The 22,651-nt window shown below is 50.0% G+C and overlaps 1 protein-coding gene across 1 annotated transcript in view; it reads left to right on the top strand.

Annotated features, from left to right (window-relative positions):
- The window catches only part of NOL11 (nucleolar protein 11), a 423,141-nt gene that overhangs the window by 327,828 nt on the left and 72,662 nt on the right, over nt 1-22,651 (top strand). Inside the window, exon 16 of the mRNA XM_086930931.1 lies at nt 11,174-11,266. Within this exon, the coding sequence (XP_086787057.1) occupies nt 11,174-11,266 (93 nt within the window). The remainder of the gene's footprint in view (nt 1-11,173; nt 11,267-22,651) is intronic.

The following is a 22,651-nucleotide window of genomic DNA, read 5'->3' as shown; positions in this document are numbered from 1 at the left end:
ATGCTGCTGGGGAGGATAAGCCCAAAACTGCGTCATGTCCAGAACCGCTCCGATGAAAAGGAGCCTTTGAGAGGGAATCAGTTGGACTTCGGCACATTTATAGAGAACACCAGCGAGTGCAGGAGGTCCGCCGTGGTCTGGAGGTGGGAGACGATTGCCTGGAACGAGCCCACCTTCAACAGTCATCGAGATGGGAGAAGACTGGAACCCCTGATCTGCGCAGATGAGCTGCAACCATCGCCATCATATTCGTGAACACTTGAAGGGCGCTGGTAAGGCCAGAAGGGAGCTTGGTAAACTGAAAGTTCTTGTGGGTTACCGTGAACCACAGGTAACTCTGGTGGGCCAGCAGGCCAGGGATGTGGAAGTAAGTGCCCTGCAAGTCCAACGCTACCATACAGTCTCCAGGGTTGAGGGCAGACATTCCTGAGATCCAAGATAGGATGCAGGCCTTTGTCCTTGGTCACCAGAAAGTAATAGTAATAGTAAATACGACCTACTTCTGGGGCAGGAACTCGCTCGATGACTCCCTTGGCCAAGAGAGCTGTAACTTCCTGTTGGTGAAGGGCCAGATGATCCTCTGACATGCGATGGTGCTGAGGTGGTATGGATGGAGAGGCAGTCTCAAAGGGGAGGGTGTAGCCTCTTCAGACTATCTGCAAAACCAGCCTGTCTGATGTGATAGTGCGCCAGTGGGTTAGGTGATGGCGAATCCTGCCGCCCACTGGCGATTGAGGTCTCACTTAGAGGCTTTGGAGGCTGCTGCAGAGGGGGCGCTGGTGGACTGGCCCGCTCTCTGGCCCCCAGACCTACGACTGTGGGTACCACTCCCCGGCTCACGCTAGAATGGACAGCTTGCGCCGGCCTGTGGCTCTGGGTGGAACGTGGCGGGGCACCCCTTCCGGAGCCATGAAAGGAGTGAAAAGCAAACTGCGCAGGGTGGATGAGCGAGAGACCCAAGGACTTGGCTGTAGCCCGGGAGTCCTTGAAGCGCTTCAGCATGTTGTCCGCTTTGTCGCCGAGCAGGCGACGGCCATCAAAAGGCATGTCCAGGAAGGTAGCCTGGATATCCCCTGAAAAAAGTTGACCTTGAAATCGTCCTGCCTAGTGAGTCAGTAGTGTACAGTCCACATCTGATGGTAAACTTGGCTGTGTCTCTCCCCTCGATGACTGCTCTTGAGACAACGGCCCGGGCATCCTCCAGGCACTGTGGCAGCATCTGCACTACTGTATCCCACACAGAGTGGGTGTAATGGCCCAACAGACATGTGGTGTTTACTGACCGCAATCCCCTGGAGGAAGAAAACCTCTTCTTCCCAAGATGGTCCAGCTTTTCGGATTCCCTTTCAGGTGGTGCATTGGGGAATAAACCTTTGGACGTAGAGGCTTGGACCACCAAGCTCCCAGGGGTGGGGTCTTGAGAGAAGAAAGAGGGGTCACCTGTAGCCGGGCGGTGACTTCGGGCTATCATCCTATCCACAGGAGCCCCTGTGTTGGGCTTGGACCAGGTGCCCAAAATGATGTCAGTAAGGGCTTCATTGAAAGGCAGCAGAGGCTCCGAAGAGGCCGCTGCCGGTTGAAGCACCTCTTTCAGGAGAATAGTCCTGACTGCCGCCATAGGTAGCTCGAGGTTGAGGTCCTCGGCCGCCCTGCGCAACACCACTGTGTATGAAGCACCCTCCTCTGTAGCCACGGTAGGAGGAGACAGCAGGCAAAGGTTTGGGGAGGTATCCAGACCACTGGCTTCCCCCAACTCCTCTCTCCAGTCCGGTTCATCCAGCTGGTCAGCTAAATGGTCTACAGACCTCTCCCAGAGATTCAGGCTGCCCAAAGATGGCATGCATCGCTTTGTAGAAACTTCGAAGCTGGGCAGGGGTCGTTGCGGGTCCCGGAAAGGGAGGGAAACTCTGAGTCAACCCTTTAGGCTCCGCATGTGGAGCCGCGGGACGGGCACCGTCCGCATCCCTCGTCGCGCCGGCCGACGGACGGACGGGGAGAAGTCTAAGAGCGACAAGTGCTTCTTCGACTTCTTCTTCTGCTTCGACTTACCTGAGGAGTGCGAAGACTTCAATGACAAGTGGTGGTGACTCCGTGACCTGGCCCTCGACTGCCGGGCCTCGAGAAGCTTTCGGGACTGCTCCAGCAAAGACTTGGGATTCATGGTCCGGCGGTTGGAGCACGACTTGGGATCATGGTCGCAATCCTGGCCCACGCGGTGCAGGTCCGTAACCAACATCAGCTAGCGACAGGTTTCGCAAGCCTTGAAGCTGGATCTGCGCTGGCTGCTGCGGAAAAAGAAAGAACTGATGTCAGCGCGCGGGCGTAGTCTAAATAAATACTGCAACGTCATTCCGGCGACCGCAACGCCAATGACTAACAAGGAGTCGACCGATGCCACCCTTCGACGCGCAGGGGTACTGCTGACTAATAAATTCTCTAGATCCAATCTGACACCTGGGGGTAATTCTACAGGTAAGGAATCTACATACATTAATAAACAGATCTGAAAGAGCCAGTTAGTTATATTCCTTTCCTTAAGCTCCCTTACCCACTCTCATCCCAGTAGCTCTTTAACAGTTTACTTGGGTCTGACAGATCAAAGGGATGTTTAACAGACATGTTGGATGCAGGCACTTATGAGAGGATGGGGGCCAGGTGTGTGGTTATGAGGATAGTGTTTGCGCTCTTCCTGCCTTCCAAGTAGCTGTGGGCAAGTTGCTGTGCTGGCCACAAGTGCAGTGTTACCCCTATAGGTTTACTAATAAGAGTTGAAAGTATACCCCTCTAAAATGACACACCCACAGCCATCCCAGCAACTTTTTTCCAAATGCTTGACGTCTTCCAAAGGGTTACCTTTCTTCCTTTATGCTGACATTTAAATGCTTTTGTTTACTCCACGAATGACATTGGGACGTCTTGATTTGCCTACAGTTTGCTGTAAGCTGCCACATGTTGAGTTCATTGGTGAATAGAATAGCCGTTAGTAAATGTGGTATTCGAGGCATGTGGGCTGCTGAATTCATATCTGTGCATAGATCGCCGCCTAGTGCTGGGTCCGGATGATTGCACATTGTTGTCCTGGAAGAGTATTCAAAGTATCACGAGATAGGTGGCTCCTCCCCTGGACTACAGTGCGCATGGGCATCCTCTCCATCCTCCGATTGTTTTTTTCCGCCATTGGGTTCGGATGTTACTATCTTAGCTCAAGTTAGGAATATTTTCCACAAAGCCAAAAGGCTTTCGACACCGTCGGTATTGTTTCGTTCGGTACCGATAACTTTGCTTCAAGAGGACATCGACGAATTAGCCGGGTTTTTTTTCCACACTCGACCCTATCTTTGATCCAAGGTGGAAAGAAGCCCATTCAAAAGGTGTCCACTTTGTAATGCAAAATACCCGCACATCGATGTCCACCCGGTGTGCAACAAGTGCCTGTCTCCGGATCACAACGAAGCCAACTGTATGGCCTGTGCCCGGTTCAGGTCGAAGAAAACTCTTCGGATTCGACGCGCGGCTCGATTGGAGTCGCAGAGATCAGCGCCTTTTCCAGAAAACATCTTCGGGGACGAAGAGGTCGTTGATCTGGAGGATCAGGAAGAACACTCTGATCCGGCTTCGGGCCATGACTCAGAGTATGACGCCGAAGAGGAAGAAGTATTAGAAGAAGACCAAAACGTCGTCGACGAGGTAGGAGACGACGCAGAGGCCCTTGGGGCTGTAGAAGATAGCTCAGACGAGGAGCTAGGCCCAACCGGCTATACGGGGGCCGATGATGAAGCGCTCAATAAGGCTCAGGTCGAGGGATCGCCACAAGGCCTTACCCGAGATCTACAGAATCGTTCTACAGCCCCGCATAAAGGCCCGGCTTCGAACATATATAAAGAGCCATCGGTATCGAAACCGCCATCGGTCGATCCAAAGAAATCTAAACCGAAAGCATCACTGCCAAAACCGAAAGTGCAGCTGACTCCGGTCGGCTCCAAGGTCTTGAACCCCTCTGAGCCGAAGAAACAAAAAAAGGCCGTCGATACCGAGAGGCTCAAAAAGGTCATCGAGCCGAAGGTTGGGGCACCGAAGACCAAAGTCAAGGCTGTCGAACCAACGAAGCCGACACCGAAGGGAGTCGACACTCACAAAAGGCCCGAACCAAAGGAAGGGTTCGATCCTCGGTCGAGGCCTGCGGACTAGACAAAGACTGGCTCCAAGGACCCTGTCGAGTCGACGCAGCCGAGCCCATTCATAGCCAAAGAGGTGTCGGAGTCACTCCAATGCATCAAAGATAAGGCTACAGCGGTCGGGCCGAAGAAGGCCCCAACACCAAAGCTGGTCGGAAACGTTCAGACCGCATCGACACCTATCTAATTCGGGTTGCCACCGACGGTGCATCCGAAAATGTTTGAACCAAAGACAGGTATCGGAGCAATTAAAAGTGTTGATGGAAGTGGAGGCTACAGATATAAAAGGAAGATAATACCAGAAACACCCATGGAGTCATATAGGATTCCCTTAAAAAAGAAGAGGGATTCAACATCGCCAGTTCTTGTGGAACCTTTCCAATCCTATGGACAAGACCCTCAGACTTTTTCACCCACATACTCAGATGTGGATGCAGGGGATGACAAAAATGAGGATGACACTTATCATGTGGACACTGATCCCGATGATCAAAACCAACCATGGGCAGACCCAGCTGACCCAAAAGATCCACAGACTGCCCCTGACACACATTTGTACAGTGTAAAAACATCTCCTACTGAGGGCACTACTGCCTTTAACGCCCTTATTGAAAGAGCTGCAAGTAACCATGACTTGCAACTACATGCTGACCCTGTGGAGGAAGACTTTCTGGTCGGCACCTTTTCCACTTCAGAACGCACAGTCAAGACCCTGCCCATGCTAAAAGGGGTCCTTAAGCATGCTGGTGACATTTTTAAAGAAACCACCAAGGCCAGGGTATTAAACCCAAGAATTGAAAAAAAAATATAGACCGGCACCTGTGGACCCTACTTATATAAGAGGACAGTTGCCATTGGACTCATTAGTTGTTTCTAATGCACGTAAGAGAGCAAACTCCCAGACTACAGGTGATGCTCCTCCTGACAAAGAGTCGAAAGTACTGGAGACTTACGAAAAAGGGTGGCAGCGCAGGCAGCTAACATCTGGCGCATTGCCAACACTCAGGCACTCTTAGCCAGATATGACAGGTCCCATTATGATACCCTTGAGACACTGTTGCAACACCTACCAGATCAGTACAAGGAGGGTGCAGAACTACTAATCCAAGAAGGAAAGCTTATAACTAATGCTTCCATCGAGTGCGCGCTAGACGCAGCTGACACTGCAGCCAGGGCCGTTAACACTAGCGTCATGTTAAGGAGACATGCCTGGTTAAGAATCTCAGGATTCAAACCAGAAATACAAACTTCTATCCTCAATCAGCCAGTTAACCCGGACTACTTATTTGGACCGGAGGTTGACACCACCCTTGAAAAAATTAAAAAAGACACCGAGACTGCAAAGTCTATGGGGGCTCTGCAGTCCCAGCAGTTTCGGGGTGGCTCCTTTCGTCGCTTCAATACTAGAGGACCTTCAAGAAGCCAGTCCACACAGCAGACACAGTACAATAAAGGAAGTTCACAATCCACCTACAATAAAAACAGGGGTGGATATCGTGGAAACAACATCCAGGGCAGAGGAAGAGGAAACCGTTCCAGATCCACTGCCAATAACAAACAGTGACGCCCTGTCCCCCCAACCATATAACACCTGTCGGGGGGAGACTACAACAGTTCCTGCCGGTCTGGAAATCCATCACCACAGACAGGTGGGTGAGAGACATTGTCCAGTACGGGTATTGTCTGGAATTAACATCCACTCCACCCAACATACCACCAAGACATCGTCCTATGTCCGCAGAGCACTTACACTTATTGCAGCAGGAGGTCGTCAGCATGCTGCAAAAAGGAGCCATAGAGCTTGTGCCTGTAGAAGACCAAGGGTCAGGGGTGTACTCTCTGTATTTCTTAATACCCAAAAAGGACGGGTCTCTCAGACCTATACTAGACCTCAGGCCTCTGAACAGATACATTCTGTCAGAGCATTTTCATATGCTCACCCTACAACAGGTTCTGCCGTTACTCAGTCAGGGAGACTTCCTCGCAACACTGGATCTAAAAGATGCGTATTTCCATATACCCATGCACCCATCACACAGACAGTATCTCAGGTTCACTATTCAAAATCAACATTATCAGTTCAAAGTCCTCCCTTTCGGAGTAACAACGGCACCCAGGGTGTTCACAAAGTGCCTGGCGACAGTAGCAGCACACCTAAGGAGACAGCACATACATGTCTACCCTTATCTGGACGACTGGCTTATTCAAGCAAAGACGGCCCAGCAGTGTGCCAGATACATGTCCCACACCATTCATCTCCTTCACAATCTGGGATTCTCGCTGAATTATCCAAAGTCACATCTTCAACCCGCCCACGTGAGACAGTACCTGGGAGCGACAATAAACACTCTAGCAGCCAAAGCTCAGCCAAATTCGGCGAGAATAAACAGCATGCAATTGCTCATACAAAAATTCAGACCTCAACACTCGCTTCCAGCAAAAGTGTTCATGCAGTTGATAGGCATGATGGCCTCCTGAATCGTCATAGTCCCGCACGCGAGACTACATATGCGTCCGTTTCAGGAGTGCTTGGCACGTCAGTGGAATCTGGCTCACGGACAATTGAAAGACCTAGTGTTGTTGTGCGGTCGGGCATACAACTCTCTGCATTGGTGGAACCCACAAACCTTTGCAAGGGCCGACCGTTCCAGGAGCCTGTGCCACAGATTATACTGACGACGGACGCGTCTCTCCAGGGATGGGGAGCTCATGTACTCCACTACACAGTGCAGGGACTATGGACAGCACAGCAAAAGAAGATGCACATCAACCTTCTGGAATTGATGGCAATCTTCATGGCAATGAAAGCTTTCAAAGTACACCTGTGCAACAAAGTCGTGTTGATCCGGACGGACAACATGACTGCCATGTACTACATACAGAAGCAGGGAGGAACACACTCTCCACAGTTGTCTCATCTGGCTCAGAGCATGTGGAAGTGGGCCATTCAGAGGAACATCTTCCTCATGGCGGAACACCTCCCGGGCAAGGACAACCAGATGGTGGATCTGCTCAGCAGACACAGCCACCAGATGCACGAGTGGGAGTTACATCCATCAGTACTCCAACCGTACTTCCAGCAGTGGAGTCATCCAGAGATGGACCTATTTGCCACAAGGGAAAACGCAAAATGCCAAAGCTTCGCTGCCAGGTTCCCACATCCGCAGTCACAGGGTAATGCGATATGGATGAACTGGTCAGGCAGATTTGCGTACGCTTTTCCCCCAGCACCTCTAATACCGCTGGTGGCACGCAAGCTGAAGCAACACTCGATGACACTCATCCTAGTTGCTCCAACGTGGGCACGCCAGCCATGGTACACCACGCTAGTAGAACTTTCCGTGGTACCGCATCAAAGACTGCGGCTAACACCCAGACTTTTAACGCAGAGCCATGGCGAAATTCAGCACCCAGATCCGCAACAGCTCAACCTGGCGATCTGGCTCCTGAAGTCTTAAAATTTGGCTACCTCAACTTGCCACTAGAATGCATGAACATCATCAAGGAGGCAAGAAGACCCACAACCAGAGCATGTTATGTGGCTAAATGGAAGAGGTTTGTCATATATTGTAACAATAATGGCATTAACCCACTGGATGCATCTATTCAAAACATTATCTGTTATTTGTTGCACTTATACAGATGTAATCTGGCATACAGCTCCATTCGTATACATTTATCCGCAATAGCAGCTTATCTTCAAAACAGGCAGCACCTCTCACTATTCAGAGTGCCTGCCATTAAAGCTTTTCTGGAGGGACTCAAACGAGTAATCCCTCCCAGACACCCACCTTCACCAGTCTGGAACCTAAATGTGGTCCTCACCAGACTGATGGGACCACCTTTTGAACCTCTACACTCTTATGAGATTCAATTTCTGACCTGGAAAGTTGCTTTCCTAGTAGCCATTACCTCACTAAGAAGAGTTAGTGAACTCCAGGCACTAACCATTCAAGAGCCATTCATACAGGCCCACGCAAATAGAGTTGTACTACGCAGCAACCCTACATTCATGCCTAAGGTGATTTCGCAGTTCCACATGAACCAAACCATAGAACTGCCTGTTTTCTTTCTTAATCCAGAAAATGTTGCAGAGTGATCTCTACACACATTAGATGTCAAAAGAGCTCTAATGTACTATATAGACAGAACACAGGATTTCAGGAAAACAAAAAAACTGTTTGTTGCCTTTTCTCCACAGCACAAAGACAACCCAATTTCCAAAGCAGGAATAGCCAGATGGATAGTTAAGTGTATACAGATTTGCTACGCAAAGACTAAACGCACACTAACCATTCCTCCAAGAGCACACTCCACACGTAAGTTAGGAGCCTCCATGGCTTTCCTGGGGAATATTCCTTTAGAAGAGATATGTAAAGCAGCCACATGGTCCACTACACATACATTTACAAAACACTACTGCGTAGATGTACATTCAAAACAGCAGGCAGCTGTAGGACAGGCTGTTCTCAAAACTGTTTCAGACTGCTGCAGCTGGCACGGGCGGCCGCGGCTGACAAGAGGGACTGCTATATAATCTATGCACAGGTATGAATTCAGCAGCCCACATGCCTCGAACTGAATATGCTACTTACCAGTATGCATCTGTTATTGGCATGTAGGGCTGCTGACATTCATATCGCCCGCCCTCCTCCCCGGCGCCTGTAGCATCTGTAGCATTCAGAATTACTATTTAGCATGGACATCACTCACTGTATTACACTTCATCTCTGCCACAATGGCAAAAAACAATCTGAGGATGGAGAGGATGCCCATGCGCATTGTAGTCCAGGGGAGGAGCCACCTATCTCGTGATACTTCGAAGACTCTTCCAGGACAACAATGTGCAATCATCCGGACCCAACACTAGGCGGTGATCTATGCACAGATATGAATGTCAGCAGCCCTACATGCCAAGAACAGATGCATACTGGTAAGTAGCATATTCATTGCTGTGAACATTAGAATTTTCCCAAGCACAAAAGACCTTTTGGGGAAAAGAATATTGGTCGCAAATTACTCATTTGGGGGAATTATTTTATGAATGCTCCCCTTTTTTTAGGTCTCGTAGCGAAAACACAGCGCGTCAGCGCTGTGTCTCGCTAGAGATCTATTGTTAGCGACTGTGCTTCCCAGGAGACAGACCCGGCCGCGCGCATCGCCTTGGAGGCGATTTGAAACTGGAACGCGCGCTGTGGCCAGGCGCTGTCTCCTGGGAAGCTCAAGCACCACACACGCATGCGCATACACACACACAAGCGCCCATGCACGCACATACATACAGAGACACCCCCCCCTGACACATACACACGCGCGCACACACAAGTGCACCGAGGCCCCCCTCCCCCGCCGTCATCGTCGCTTGCATACACACACACACACACGAGCATACACACACACACACAAGTGCACCAAGCCCCCCCAGCCTTTTGGAACTTACCTGGCCAATGTCGGGGACTCTGCTCTGAGCACGCGGCGCCCAACCTCCTGCTGGCGCTGCCCCGGGGCTCTACACCGCTCACAGGAGCCCCGGGCCGCGAGACGCATCGACTCCGCCTGCCTCCTCTTCCGGTGTGGACGTGGCCCCGACCCCGTCACAGGCGACCGTGCCTGACTTCCGGGGCGGCCGCGGCAGACTTCCGGGGGCATTTAGGATGCTGCTGCTGATTTCTCTGTCCTCCGTGTATACCGTCTGTGGATTCTTTCCGTCTTCTGTTTTTGTTGTTTACGTGTCCTGTCGTTTCCGTGTACCGACGTGCGTGGTGCCGACATAGCTTTAAAGCGACCGGCAGTGTACTTGTGTCTTCAACAATGGTGCATTGCCGTGTGTCTACTTCACACACAATCTCACCCGAGGGATGTCACATAATAAGTTTAAAGTAATGCAGTGACTGCGGGGGTGTGTATAGAATAGTGACCATATTATTTGTAGCCATACAGATGTACATTTTGATTAATAAAATGACCAAGAACGCAGCGGACTTACATTATAAATGATAGATCTGTTCCCAGGAACGTCACGTGGAGTGCACTAATAACAATGCGCTACTTTGATCTGCGGCTTAGTAAGTACTTTTTATCTAGTACACCAAGTGTTCCTCTATTCCTACAGAAGCTTGGGTTTTACAAATACATAATATATCCTATGTTGCTTTACAAGGAAGGCTGGGAGGTAGGTGGCGAGTGTGGGTATGTTTTCGGCGGCCAGTTTATTTTAGGGCACAGATGCATTCTTCAGGTTTTCAGACACCCGACGTTCGATAGGTAAGATTAATGCAACTTTGAATTTTATGTTCCTTGTGTTCTCTTTCTTGTATGACTATCTGCATGTGGAATCCAACTGTGAAAAAACAGGCCAGGGCAGGACACTTCCATCCCAGAACTTCAATTAGGTAGTGACTAACTATCACACTCTCACAAACTCTCACTCACTCACTGACACTCTTACTTACACTAACTCTCACTCTCACTGACTCACTTACACTAACTCTCTCACTCACACTGACTCACTCACACTGACTCTCACTCACACTGACTCTCACACTGACTCTCACTCGCACTGATTCTCTCACTATCACTGACAGACTCTCCCACTCTCTCACTCACTGTCACTACCAGACTCTCACTGACTGACTCTCCCACTCACTAACTCACTTACTCACTGTCCAGACTCACTGACCAACTCACCCACTCTCTCTCACTCACTAACTGACTCTCTCACTCGTCCACTCATTCTCACTCACCACTCATTCTCACTCACTGACTGACTCACTCACTCACTCTCAACACATATTGCAGTCTAAATGCAATAGGTGTCACATTTACGAAAGTTATAACTATTGGCATTGTCATACACAATGCCAATAACTCAAACTTTAATGCTGCGAGACCTATTGCATTGTAAATGCTTGTCATAAATTGAAGTGGTTTCCACAAATGTTTGCTTTTTTTGATAATTTATTTTGATTTTATTCATGTGCTTTCATTTTACTTCTCAGCTGTTTCTCCGGTATTTACAATACCTGTATCTGAAATGCAGTGAAATTGTGGGTACGAATCTTCCTGGAGTGAATGTTCCAAACATAAACCAGGTAAGAATGAGTTGCGAAGAATTAAAGACTTCACATTCTTTAGAGTTTAGTTGATGTTTGAATGTGGTATAAAGTTGACGACCTGCACATCTACCGAGCAAAATAGTGGATATTATTTGAATGTTTGTTGTTTGAGCTTTTGTTGTATGTATGTGTTCATTCATTACTTTCACTTAAGCAAATATTAATGTAGCTGAAGGCTATGAATAATTGCCTAGTTTTCAGCCCTCCTGTAAAAGCAATAGTGCACTTTCTTGCTACAAAACATTTCGATTGGCAGGAAAATCCCAATAGCATTCCAAGGTTATCTAGAAAGAACTATGGGACCCAACAATTTTATTTGGCAATTTATATTTTGTTTCACCTGTTGCATGCTTTAGTCCCAATCTTTACACAACTATGAGCCCATAGACAACAGTTAGTATGTTCAGCTGCCTCCTTTAATCCTTGAAGGTTATTGTTCTAGCCGCTAGAGTAATGTGATTTCATTTGCAAAAGCCACATAGAATATTTTTTTCAGTCAGAATCTTTTCCTAATCCACATGCTTTGCATTATTATGCCCTCTAGTGCTTGAGTCCGAAATTATTAGTCTAATCTTTTCTATGCTTTTTTTCCTGTGGGCATTATCGAGTCATTTACCATTTGGTCCCTTGTTCCTCCTTGAATGAGGTCATATGAATGCTGTGGAAACTCTTCAACAGTCTCCATCTTCACATTTTGTTCTGCAGTAGCGTCTAGAAGCAGAGCCAGGTGATCTGGAGCCAGAGGGGAAAATATTTTCCCCCAACACTGGGCTAAATCTTTGAAGCCGTAGGGACTTGCAGACAGATTATCAACAGACGTCGGGGGGAATGCAAAACGCTGAAGAAAAGTCGAAAAAAGAAAAAAAACAAGGTTTTTGGACAGTAGAGTTACAGATGTACCATGTAGGCCAGACAGTGACCAAGGCAAACACAAGGAGATGATTGACAGAGCGCTGATACTTTTCAGACACTCACCCCCAGTCACAGATCTAGGTTGAATCCATCATCGTTCTTTAGCTCACTTCGCCACCCCAGTTCAGACACAGATATATGGAAATCTGTGTTGACCCTGTGCCTCATGGGGACAGTCCAGACCGAACTGCCAAGCCATGTCTTTCCTGGACTGGAAACAAGCATCCTGGGACCGGTTTTGGGCTAACCGCCCTCATTAGCCAGAATGATGGATGTAGCCCAGATATCTTGACTGGGGGTGAATTGTTTTGATTTGTTCTGCATTCGGTCCATCAGTTGTGTGTCTTTTGCTTCCTCGCCCTAAGAGCGCCGGGTGTGCCCAGACGTGGGTCCCGGGCCCACTGTGCCACTGGCATCAAGCTATCCTGGCTGATAAGGGGTGAAACCCCGAAACCCATCCTTGGATGTTTGTATCTGAAAGAGACACGTTAGTGATAGATTCCTTACCTTAGAATATCCCCAGGCGTCCGGCTGGATCCAGAAAGTTTTTCCGCTTAGCAGTACCTCTGCGCGCCAGTAGGTGGCATCCTGTGGCTCCGCATCCGTCACTGGCGTCGTAGGCCCCGAGATGACGTCACAGAGAGTACTTGGGCACCACCCCTGCGCGCTAACGTCCGTTCTTTCTTTTTCCGCGCCGTAAGCGCAGATCTGGTTTGAGCACGTACCTCTGTCATTTTTTGACCCTTTTTTGGGACTTTTTGTCTCCTTTTCTTGTCTCTGGTGCACGTAGGGATGCCCGGCTTTGAGTCTTGTGGGTCGTGCCACTGTACTATATCGGTGGCGGACCCCCATGATGTCTGCCTCTACTGCCTGGAGACCGACCATGACTCCCGGGCCTGTCTGGACTTCCGTGCCATGGCCCGGAAGGCATTACGGGAGCGGCGCCGGAAGTTGCTGTAGGTCCGCACTCCTCTCACCTCCGCTCCGGTTCTAGGGGCCATTCGCGGGACCAAGGCTGGACTTGAAGTTTTCACGGTAAGCGGCGCCATAAAAAGTCGAAGAAGCGCGTTTGCTCTCCGACATCTCCCCGGAAGTGGACGTGGGGGACCGGGGCTCCGCCCCTGTGATTCCTCCAGAGCCTGGGAGTCCCGCGGCCTACCCGCTATACCCGGGTCCGTTAGTGACACCCGAACAGGTGCAAGAGTTTCCCTACCTCCCGTGTCCAGATCCTGTTGGCCCGGCGGCACCGCCTCTGGCGCCAGCCCCGGAGCCACTGGATCCAGGGCCCTCGGCTCTGGCCACGGCGCCACAAGTTCCAGTATCGCTGGCTCCGGCGCCGCACTTTGCTCCCGCCCCTGCCCCAGTTCCCGGACCATTTTGGGTTCCACGTTGGGATGCGGCTCCGTCGCGGCTTCGGCTGGCGCCCTCTCTGGCGCCAGCCCTGCCGCTGCGGCCGGCTACTTCTGCCCTGGAGCCAGATGAGGACTGGGACGGCTCCGAAGACCCCCGAGCACAGCAGTGTGACTCCAAGCAGAATTGGGTAGATGACATTCAAGATGCGGGTGAACTTGATGTGTCTTCTGACCCGGGGTTTGCCTCACCTCCGCCTACTATGGAGGAAGGCGCTTCCTATACTATGGTGCTGCGTTGAGCCGCGGAGGCTCTCCATCTCGACCTCCCTACGGTGGCCTTAAGACCAACCTCCTTACTAAGGTGCTCCAGATGGCGTCTACGTCGTCGGAGCCGCTGCTCCCTTTCAATGTGGCGCTTACCGAAGTCCTCTTGGGCACTTGGTTGCGGCCGGCCTCGGGGGCACCGGTGGAAAAGAACGTCGCCCGCCGTCATCGCCTGGTGATCCCGCCTTCTTGACCACTCACCCCACGCCTGAGAGCCTGGTCATTCAGGCCTCGACATTGCAGAGTGCCTTTCTCTCGACTCCGCCGGATAAGAGGCTGGACAAGTATGACAAGAGGTTGTTCTCCGCAGCCAGTTTGGGGATTGAGATCAGTTTATACCACCTGCTTATTGGGCCGTCACTCCCACGCACTATGGGATTCAGTGGCAGAGGTTCTGCCTCAGTGCTCTGAGGAGGTCCAAGCTGTCCTTTCCCAAGCGATTGCGGAGTGTAAGGATGCAGCAAAGTTTGGCTTCAGGTGTGGTTTTGGACACCGCTGATTCGTTGGGCAGGGCGATTTCCACAACGGTGGCGTTGCGGCGCCACGCCTGGTTGCGTTCCACTGGGTTCTCACCTGATGTCCAGTGCTCGCTCATTGACATGCCCTTGGATGGCTCCCGTCTCTTTGGCTACAAGGCCCTGAAGCGTTTTAAAGGCTTGCGCGCCACGGCCTAGTCTTTGGGTCTTTCTACGAAGACCCCTGCCACGTCTGGGTTTCGTTCCTTTTGTGGCCAGGGTAAGAGCTGTAGGAAGGTGGAATCTGACTATATGGTTACCCCCACTTTTTGCCTGGTGTTTTGCTGGTTTTCGACTTGGACTGGGATCCTGCTATTTAGGGCCCCAGTCGATCTGCTTTCTCTATAAAAGTGATTCCATGTACTTTAGGTACATACCAGATTGGCTACTGGGTCACCCTTATGAGTCCCTGTATATGGTACCTTAGGTACCCAGGGCATAGGTACCCCAGAGGCCTACGAGGGGCTGCAGCATGTATTGTGCCACCCCTGGTTAGCCTTCCAAACTGACACCACAGGTCTATACTTACAGCCTGGGTAGGGTGGTGTAAGCACCCCTTACTTAGATATAGTATACCTATATCTACCTTATATATAGTCACATACTAACCTATAAGTCACTCCTATGGCAGTCCTTGACAATCCTGAAGGCAGAGTGCTTGGTTTTGTGTGAGAGTCTGCCCTCCTGCTGCTGGACGAAACTCCGGCAGGGGAGGCCTGGACAATGTTTCCTGTCCAGGGAGATGCTAGCACATCCCCAGACAGGCTTTAGTGTATCGGGGCAGGGTGGGTTGCATTCAGTGAATGCTTTTCAGGCTCTGCCTGGGGCACACAAGGTGCTCCATGCATTTCCCAGTTTAAACCGGTTGTTGGGGCACTCAGCCCCAGCTCTGGCGAGTAACTGGACAAAGGGGAAGGGGTGTAACCACCCCCTCCCCAGGTCCACCCATAGGAGGGACCTTCGAGTTAGTCCAACCCCTAAACTTATTATAAGTATAGAACCCCAGTCCCTAGGACTTTAGATTACCCTGGACGAAACTCTGCAACATATATCTTGGACCTTCGACATTCATACTCCCTTGTGGTCAAGGAGTGACCACCCTGTTCAAACAGGCACCAACTGCATCTTTGCCGGTCTGCATTTTCGAGGCTCTCGCCGGATCGTAAGAATCTACGACACAGGACACGGATTTCCAGACATCTGACGCTGACCTGCGCTCCCAGCAAAGCTGAGACCTGTAGCAGACACGAGAGACGTGGGACCGAAACGCATCTTTGCAACTGCACCTACTTCCTGAGGTATCCTGAAGTTGTGCATTGTGATATTTGAAGCCCCTGCCCCGAGCACCTTCTGCACCGAAGCTCAGAGGCCTACACTCCACGAGTGTCCCGTGGGCCCGCTTTGTGCATTTCCGCTCGAGGCCCCTTTGCGGTTCCTAGTCTGTTGGCTAGCGAGCCCCCACTAAGTGGCATCTTTAATTTAGTGAGCTTTCCTGGTTGCTCCAGATGTCCTCCCACTCCTCTCCAAAGAAGGAGCCCCTCAGACCTTGCTGGTCTACACCGAAGCCAATCTTGTCAATCTTGCGGGGGTTGCTGTTGCCAAGGCTTGTTGGGTCCAATCCGGATTCCGACACCGCAGTCAACTACATCCTTCGTGGTACAGCTCGAATCCAGCTGTGGTCGTCGTCGATGCCTCCTGGTCCTTGTGGTTGAAGAGTCAAGCTTCACCTCTTTCACATGAAAGCACCCGACATCGGCTGACATCTTCTCCTCGCCATCCTGGTCACTGGGTAGTGACCCAGACTCTGTCTCCTCTGCTTTCAGGTTCTTCACATCTCCGATCCACCCGGACACTTTTCCTCTGGTCGCCTGCAGCATTTCTTCGCAGCTCTCCATTGGAATCAACGACGAAGCCCGACACCAAAAGACACCTATGCACCCGGCTTCCATGGGTAAGGTAACACGAGTACTCCAGTGCTTCAGTGGGTCTTGACTCTTGAAGTGTCCTAGTCTAAAAGGGTTCCATCGTAGTTCACCTAGAAGTGCCCTTAATCTTTAAAATTGTAACTTGTTCGTTCTCCATAGAAAGTCAATGGTGATTCGCGGCAAGTGTCCCCCGTGGGCCTCCTGCATTCTAACCGTAGGTGGTTATAGGTAGCCCCAGCGGTTCTACAGGCCCTAGGCCTGCTTTCTAACGCTCACGTGGTTCTTATACCACTATTTTAGTATATGGTTTGTGAGGCCCCTAGGGCATAACGTATACTGTGCAACTTATCGTATGCTAATTAAGTTCCCTGTATTGTACTTTTACCTCTGACCTCATAGAGTCCAGAGATGTTGTGTTTAGAATAAATACATATATATTTGATATATACCTTATGTGGTGTGCTTTCATTTGATCATTCAAGAGATTATAATTGGTAAAACAACTAGCTTAACTCGCCTCTAAGTCTTAGCCTGAAGGCTGCTCTCCACAGCTACCACTAGGATAGCTTTCTATAAGGTTGACCTTATAACCTACCATCAATAAGGGTCGTTTGGACTGGTGCAAGGTGCCCACTAGAATAGTGGACATCATAATACCAGGCCAACTTCTCACAACAGCACCCAAGCACGCTCCTCCACTAAGCCTGTGCAGAACCAGCCCCAGCGTGGCTGCGGCCGTGGCTTCCGCAGGGGTGGGTCTGGTAACCGGCGAGCGGGTCAGTCCACCTCCACCCCCACTACTTCCACCTCTAAGCCTTCCTAATCATTCAGGGAGCACCCCTCGTCAGTGGGTGGCAGGGTACGTCACCACCTCCACCACTGGCGCGCGATTACTTCGGACAAGTGGGTGCTGCAGATAATCTGTCACGTCCTTCTTTCTTGTCAAAGGTTGTCACGCCCTTCCACATCGGGCAGACCATCACTTTGCCCACCTTCTTTCCGCCTCCGCATCCTTCAAGGTAAGAGGAGAGGCTCCACCGTCTGGACCCAAAACGTGCACTCTCATTCTATCTGCAGTGTGCACAGCAGTTCTGGGTGGATGACCAGCTCTTTGTTGGATACATGGGCGCCAAAAAAGGTCGGGTGGTGCACAAACGGACCATCTCCCGGTGGGTCGTTCTGTGCATCAAAGCATGTTACTCCTTGGCCAAGAAGGAGCCTCCTGTGGGGCTGTGTGCCCATTCGACCAGGTCAACAGCAGCCACTACTTCTTTGGGACGCGGTGCCAGCCTGCAGGATATTTGTCAGGAAGCTATGTGGGCCTCGCTGCACACGTTTACAAAGCACTACTACCTTGCCAGTCCGGTCCGGAGAGACTGCTTCTTTGGCCGTTCTGTGCTCCATGACTTTCTGGTGTAATCCTGTTCGCAGACCCACCACCGGGGTTGGTATTGCTGGGGTATCTAGTCTAAGGTAAGGAATCTATCACTAACGTGTCTTTTTCCGATGCACAAGTTACTTACTTGTGTAACGATATATCTGTAAGAGACATTACTTAGTGATAGATTCCTTACCGCCCCGCCCATCCTCCCCGTTCTGCGAACTGGTTACTAGGGTTAAGGTCCTCCCCTTCTTAAGGCCCTAGTTTTATGCACCGATTATCAGTCTCTTGCATGGCTCTGCGTTTCGGCGCGGAATAGTTGTGTACAGAACTGACGTCAGAGCGCGGGGGTGGCGCCTAAGTACTCTCCGTGACGTCATCTAGGCGCCTAAGACGCCAGTGACTGACGCAGAGCCGCAGGATTCCACCTACTGGCGCGGAGAGGTACTGCTTAGCAGAAAAACTTTCCAGATCCAGCCTGACGACTGGGGATATTCTAAGGTAAGGAATCTATCACTAACTAATGTCTCTTACAGATGTCTCTATCGTTACACAAGTAAGTAACTTGTGCTTCCGGTCCAGGGAGGACCTGGCTTGGCAGTTCGGGCTGGACTGTTCCCATGAGGCACAGGGTCAAGACTGATTTTCATATGGCCAGGTCTACATTGGGGTGGCATGGTGAGCAAAAGAATGATGGATTTAGCCCAGATCTCTTGACTAAGGGTGAATGTTTTTTATTTGTTCTGCATTCCTTCTATCAATTGTGTGTCTTTTGCAGACAATGACCAAGGAGCGTGGGGCGTACTCCATTTAGTTTTTGTGCCAACTGTTTGCTAAGTATGTGCAAAAGGAAAGCAATAAGGAGAGGAGTTTACTAGGTCCTGATGTGCAGAGACTGGTAAACCTATCACTTGCATCTGGAGTGGTCCCATTGGCCTGGAAAAAAGCCCTAGTTAGACCTATTAGGAAGAATACATCTATTCCTTGGTCTAACATGTCCAACTTGAGGCCTATTTCCCTTCTACCTTTCTTAGGGAAAATCATCGAAAAGCACACCAATAAGCACCTATCTACCTACCTAGAACATTCTGGTAGTCTCGATCCCTCGCAGTCAGGTTTCAGACCTAAATTTAGTACTGAAACAGCTTTAATGTCGGTAACTGACGATCTACGGTTATACCAGGACAGAGGCTATTCTGTTGTCCTGGTGTTACTGGATCTATCGGCAGCGTTCGATACGATTTCCCACACCATCTTGATCGAACGACTGTCTGCGAGTGGAATCGGCGGAAGGGCACTGGACTGGATCAGAAGCTTTCTCTCCAACCGCACCCAATCTGTCACCATGGGTGACTTTAAATCGGAGGAAGTTAGCATTTCCAAGGGGGTTCCACAGGGCTCATGTTTGAGCCCAACGCTATTTAACACCTATGTGGCCCCCTTGGCAGATGTTACTAGAGCTTTTGGTTTCTGTCCAGTGTCCTACGCAGACGATACGCAACTGCTCTTCCCTTTTAAAACTCTCACCCCGGATATTTTACATTCTTTTTCCGATGGGATGAAGGCAGTTGCAAGGTGGATGTCATCCAACTTTTTACAATGCAATGTTGGAAAGACAGAGGTGATGCTCTTTGGTGAAGCCAGGATTCAATGGTCCCCTGAATGGTGGCCCTCTGAATTGGGGCCGGTCCCTGTGCCAAAAACTATGGTCAAGAACTTGGGTGTCAGACTTGAACCAGAGCTAACCATGAAGCAAAATGTTAACATCACTGTAGGAGCGTGCTTTCATGTGATTGGCCTCCTTCGTAAAATCTTCCCTTTCCTCCCTGATTCTCATAGGAAAACTCTGGTTCAGGCTCTGATCATTAGTCGGCTTGACTATTGTAACGGCCTTCTGGCAGGTGCAAACGAGGAGGTTTTGGACCGTTTGCAGGTGGTGCAAAACACGGCAGCTAGGCTGGTGTTAAATGCACCCCCTAGATCCCCCTCCAGACCGTTACTTCATGAGCTTCACTGGTTGCCTATACGTCAACGAGTGAAGTTTAAAACATGTTGTACTATACACAGGGGCCTCAACCAATTGGGACCTGAGTATTTGGCGAACAAATTTATTCCTTATGTTCCCATCCGTGCCCTTAGATCTAGTGACCAATTGCTACTAAATGTTCCCAAGATCACGAAAACCAGGTTGGGTGGAAGAGCATTATCTGTTGTGGGTCCCAAATTGTGGAACTCACTTCCGTTGTCACTAAGGCAATGTAATGACCACTGTCAATTTAGAAAACATTTAAAAACGTTTTTGTTTGGTTCATTTTAAAGTGTTCCTTGTTTACAGCACTTTTAACTTTGCGCTCCCTTTTTCAGTTTTGCACCGGTCAGTTACAGCGCGGAGATACTCCCTTGGGAGTTTATTCATAGCGCTATATAAGCCCATAAATAAAAATAAATAACATCTGCGCTCTCTGCCTCCAAAAAGATTTAAAGGTCAGAGGGGTGTGCTGTAAGTCCTGTGTATCATCCCACGACTCTCAAGATAGGGTAAAAGTAGAGGTGGGTGCACCACATCATGGTTTTGTCCCAGTGCAAGCAGGAGTCACTCTTGTAATTATCAATCGACGAAGAAACTCATCAAGGCCTCAAGGTGGCCCAGAGAGAAGCTTCTACGATCCAAAAATTTATCAGGACACATAGATAAAAAACACAAAACGATGGCAAAAAAAGCCCGGAAGCTCACCCAGATCGTGCTGCGACTGAGCAAAACCCCTCGAACTGGAAGGACAGTAAAACACTTATGACATTTAAACCTTTGACGCCCTAAGGCAGGCCGAAGTCAAAAGAGCCATGGATCAAAGCAAAAGGACCCTCAGGACCAGCTTCTGCACCACAATGCGATTAAGAGTGTGAGAGGGAGAAAATCTCCTGTGAAGGAGGCTTGGGTACCAAAGAAAGACAAATGGTAGAAGTTCTCTATGTCGAGAGGAAGAGATGACATCTAAAAGCTGATATTGAAGCCTTGATGAGAAGGAAACGAGAGATTGATGACTCCCTTAAATAATGTTAGATCTCTGAAAACGTTCCACAAGAGAAAGGCACAGAATAAGAGGTCACTAATTTAGAGCTACCAGTTGCACCTGAACCACTGGAGGAAGTTGAGAAACCATTCTTCCAGTATGAAGAGGGAGTAGGACTGGTCAAGGAAGATCTCTCCTAGCTAGGAGAGTCTGCAGAGGAATGGAAAGACCTCCATGCAGATTTGCCAGATGAAGTGGGTATGTTTCCACCTGTATAGGCAGTCACCCTCTGGCTACATCACCGTTTACAAAGCTGTGATAGAGGGCAGCAGACACATATGATGTTCAGCTCGAAGAGGAGCAGTAGGAATTATATTTCCTGTTGGAGACACTGCTACCTGATTGAAACATAAATCAGTTCTTGACCATGTTACCTAGATTTCTAGACAAGGGTGGTGAGGCATTCAAAGAACCTGCAACTGCCAAAGCAATCACACCAAGTGTAAAGAAAAAAATTGTTACTCAACAAGAGACACCTTTCCCCCCCCCCCCCCACACACACCCTTTCACATAACAGGCAACGTGGCAGTAGACTCACTAATCATGGCTACAGCATGCAAGGGGGTTAATACTAATAAAGAGAGTAAGCGGGTAGTCTTGGTTGGACGAAAAATGGAGAGGTCAGCAGCTGCAACATGTTGCATAGCAAACTCTAACATGCTTTTGAACATATATGCCCATCGACGAGTGGACAGGATTGAAGAACTTGCACACCATTTGGCCAAGATTACAAAAAGGGGGCAAAAACATTGGTCAAAGAGGGCAACAGTATTGCCAACACTTGCCTCAAATTGATGTTAGACGCAACAGACACTTCCATCAAGCAACTGTGTGCAGTAACTACCCTCAGGAGACACACCTGACTGAGGGTGTCGGATTTTAGAAAAAAAGTGCAGGCCTTGTCCTCAATGTGCCTTTCACTGGTGGAAGTTTCTTTGGAAAAACAATTGAGGAAGCACTACAGTGCTTAAAAAAGGACAATGTGCCCGTGAAAGCAGTGGGTGCTTTGCAGTATAAGGCCCCCTTTCAGATGGCTATGGCCCAAAGGAATCCATTAATCAATCAAAGCATTTATATAGCGCACTACTCACCCAGAGGGTCTCAAGGCGCATGGGGAGGGGGGTCCGCTACTGCTCGAACAGCCAGGTCTTGAGTTGCTTCCTGAAGGCGAGGTGGTCCTGGGTCAGGGGGAGGTGGGTCGGGAGGGAGTTCCATGTCTTGGCGGTGAGGTAGGAGAAGGACCGTCCCCCTGTGGTGGCTCTTCGGATGCGGGGGACGGTGGCAAGGGCGTGGCCGGTCGATCGAAGCTGGCGTTTGGGAGCGTAGAAGTTGAGGCGGCTGTTGAGGTATCCTGGGCCTTGGTTGTGTAGGGCTTTGTGTGCGTGGGTGAGGAGTCGGAAGGTGATTCTTGTTGAATGGGAGCCAGTGCAGGTCTCTCAGGTGGCCGGAGATGTGGCTGCGATGGGGGATGTCCAGGATGAGTCGTGCAGAGGCGTTCTGGATCCGCTGGAGTCTCTTCTGGAGTTTGGCGGTGGTTCCGGCGTAGAGGGAGTTGCCGTAGTCCAGACGGCTGGTGACGAGGGCCTGGGTGACCGTCTTCCTGGTCTCGGTGGGGATCCACCGAAAGATCTTGCGTAGCATGCGCAGGATGTTGAAGCACGACGAGGAGACGGCGTTGACTTGTCTGGGCATGGAGAGGGAGGAGTCCAGGATGAAGCCCAGGTTGCGTGCGCGGTCTGTTGGTTTGCGTGCGCTTGTGGTAAATAAATTTACCGTATACTGAATTTCTATGCGGTATAAGTTCAATAAAATAGCTCAATCAAAATGAGAGGCAGAGTCCGTGGAGGCTGAGTTTATAAGGGTTTTATTCCATGTAATGGA

This window comes from Lissotriton vulgaris, chromosome 7 (genome assembly GCF_964263255.1).
Source record: "Lissotriton vulgaris chromosome 7, aLisVul1.2, whole genome shotgun sequence".
Lineage (NCBI taxonomy): Eukaryota > Metazoa > Chordata > Amphibia > Caudata > Salamandridae > Lissotriton > Lissotriton vulgaris.
The sequence above is the reverse complement of the archived record's forward strand: the minus strand, read 5'-3'. Positions and strand labels throughout refer to the sequence as shown.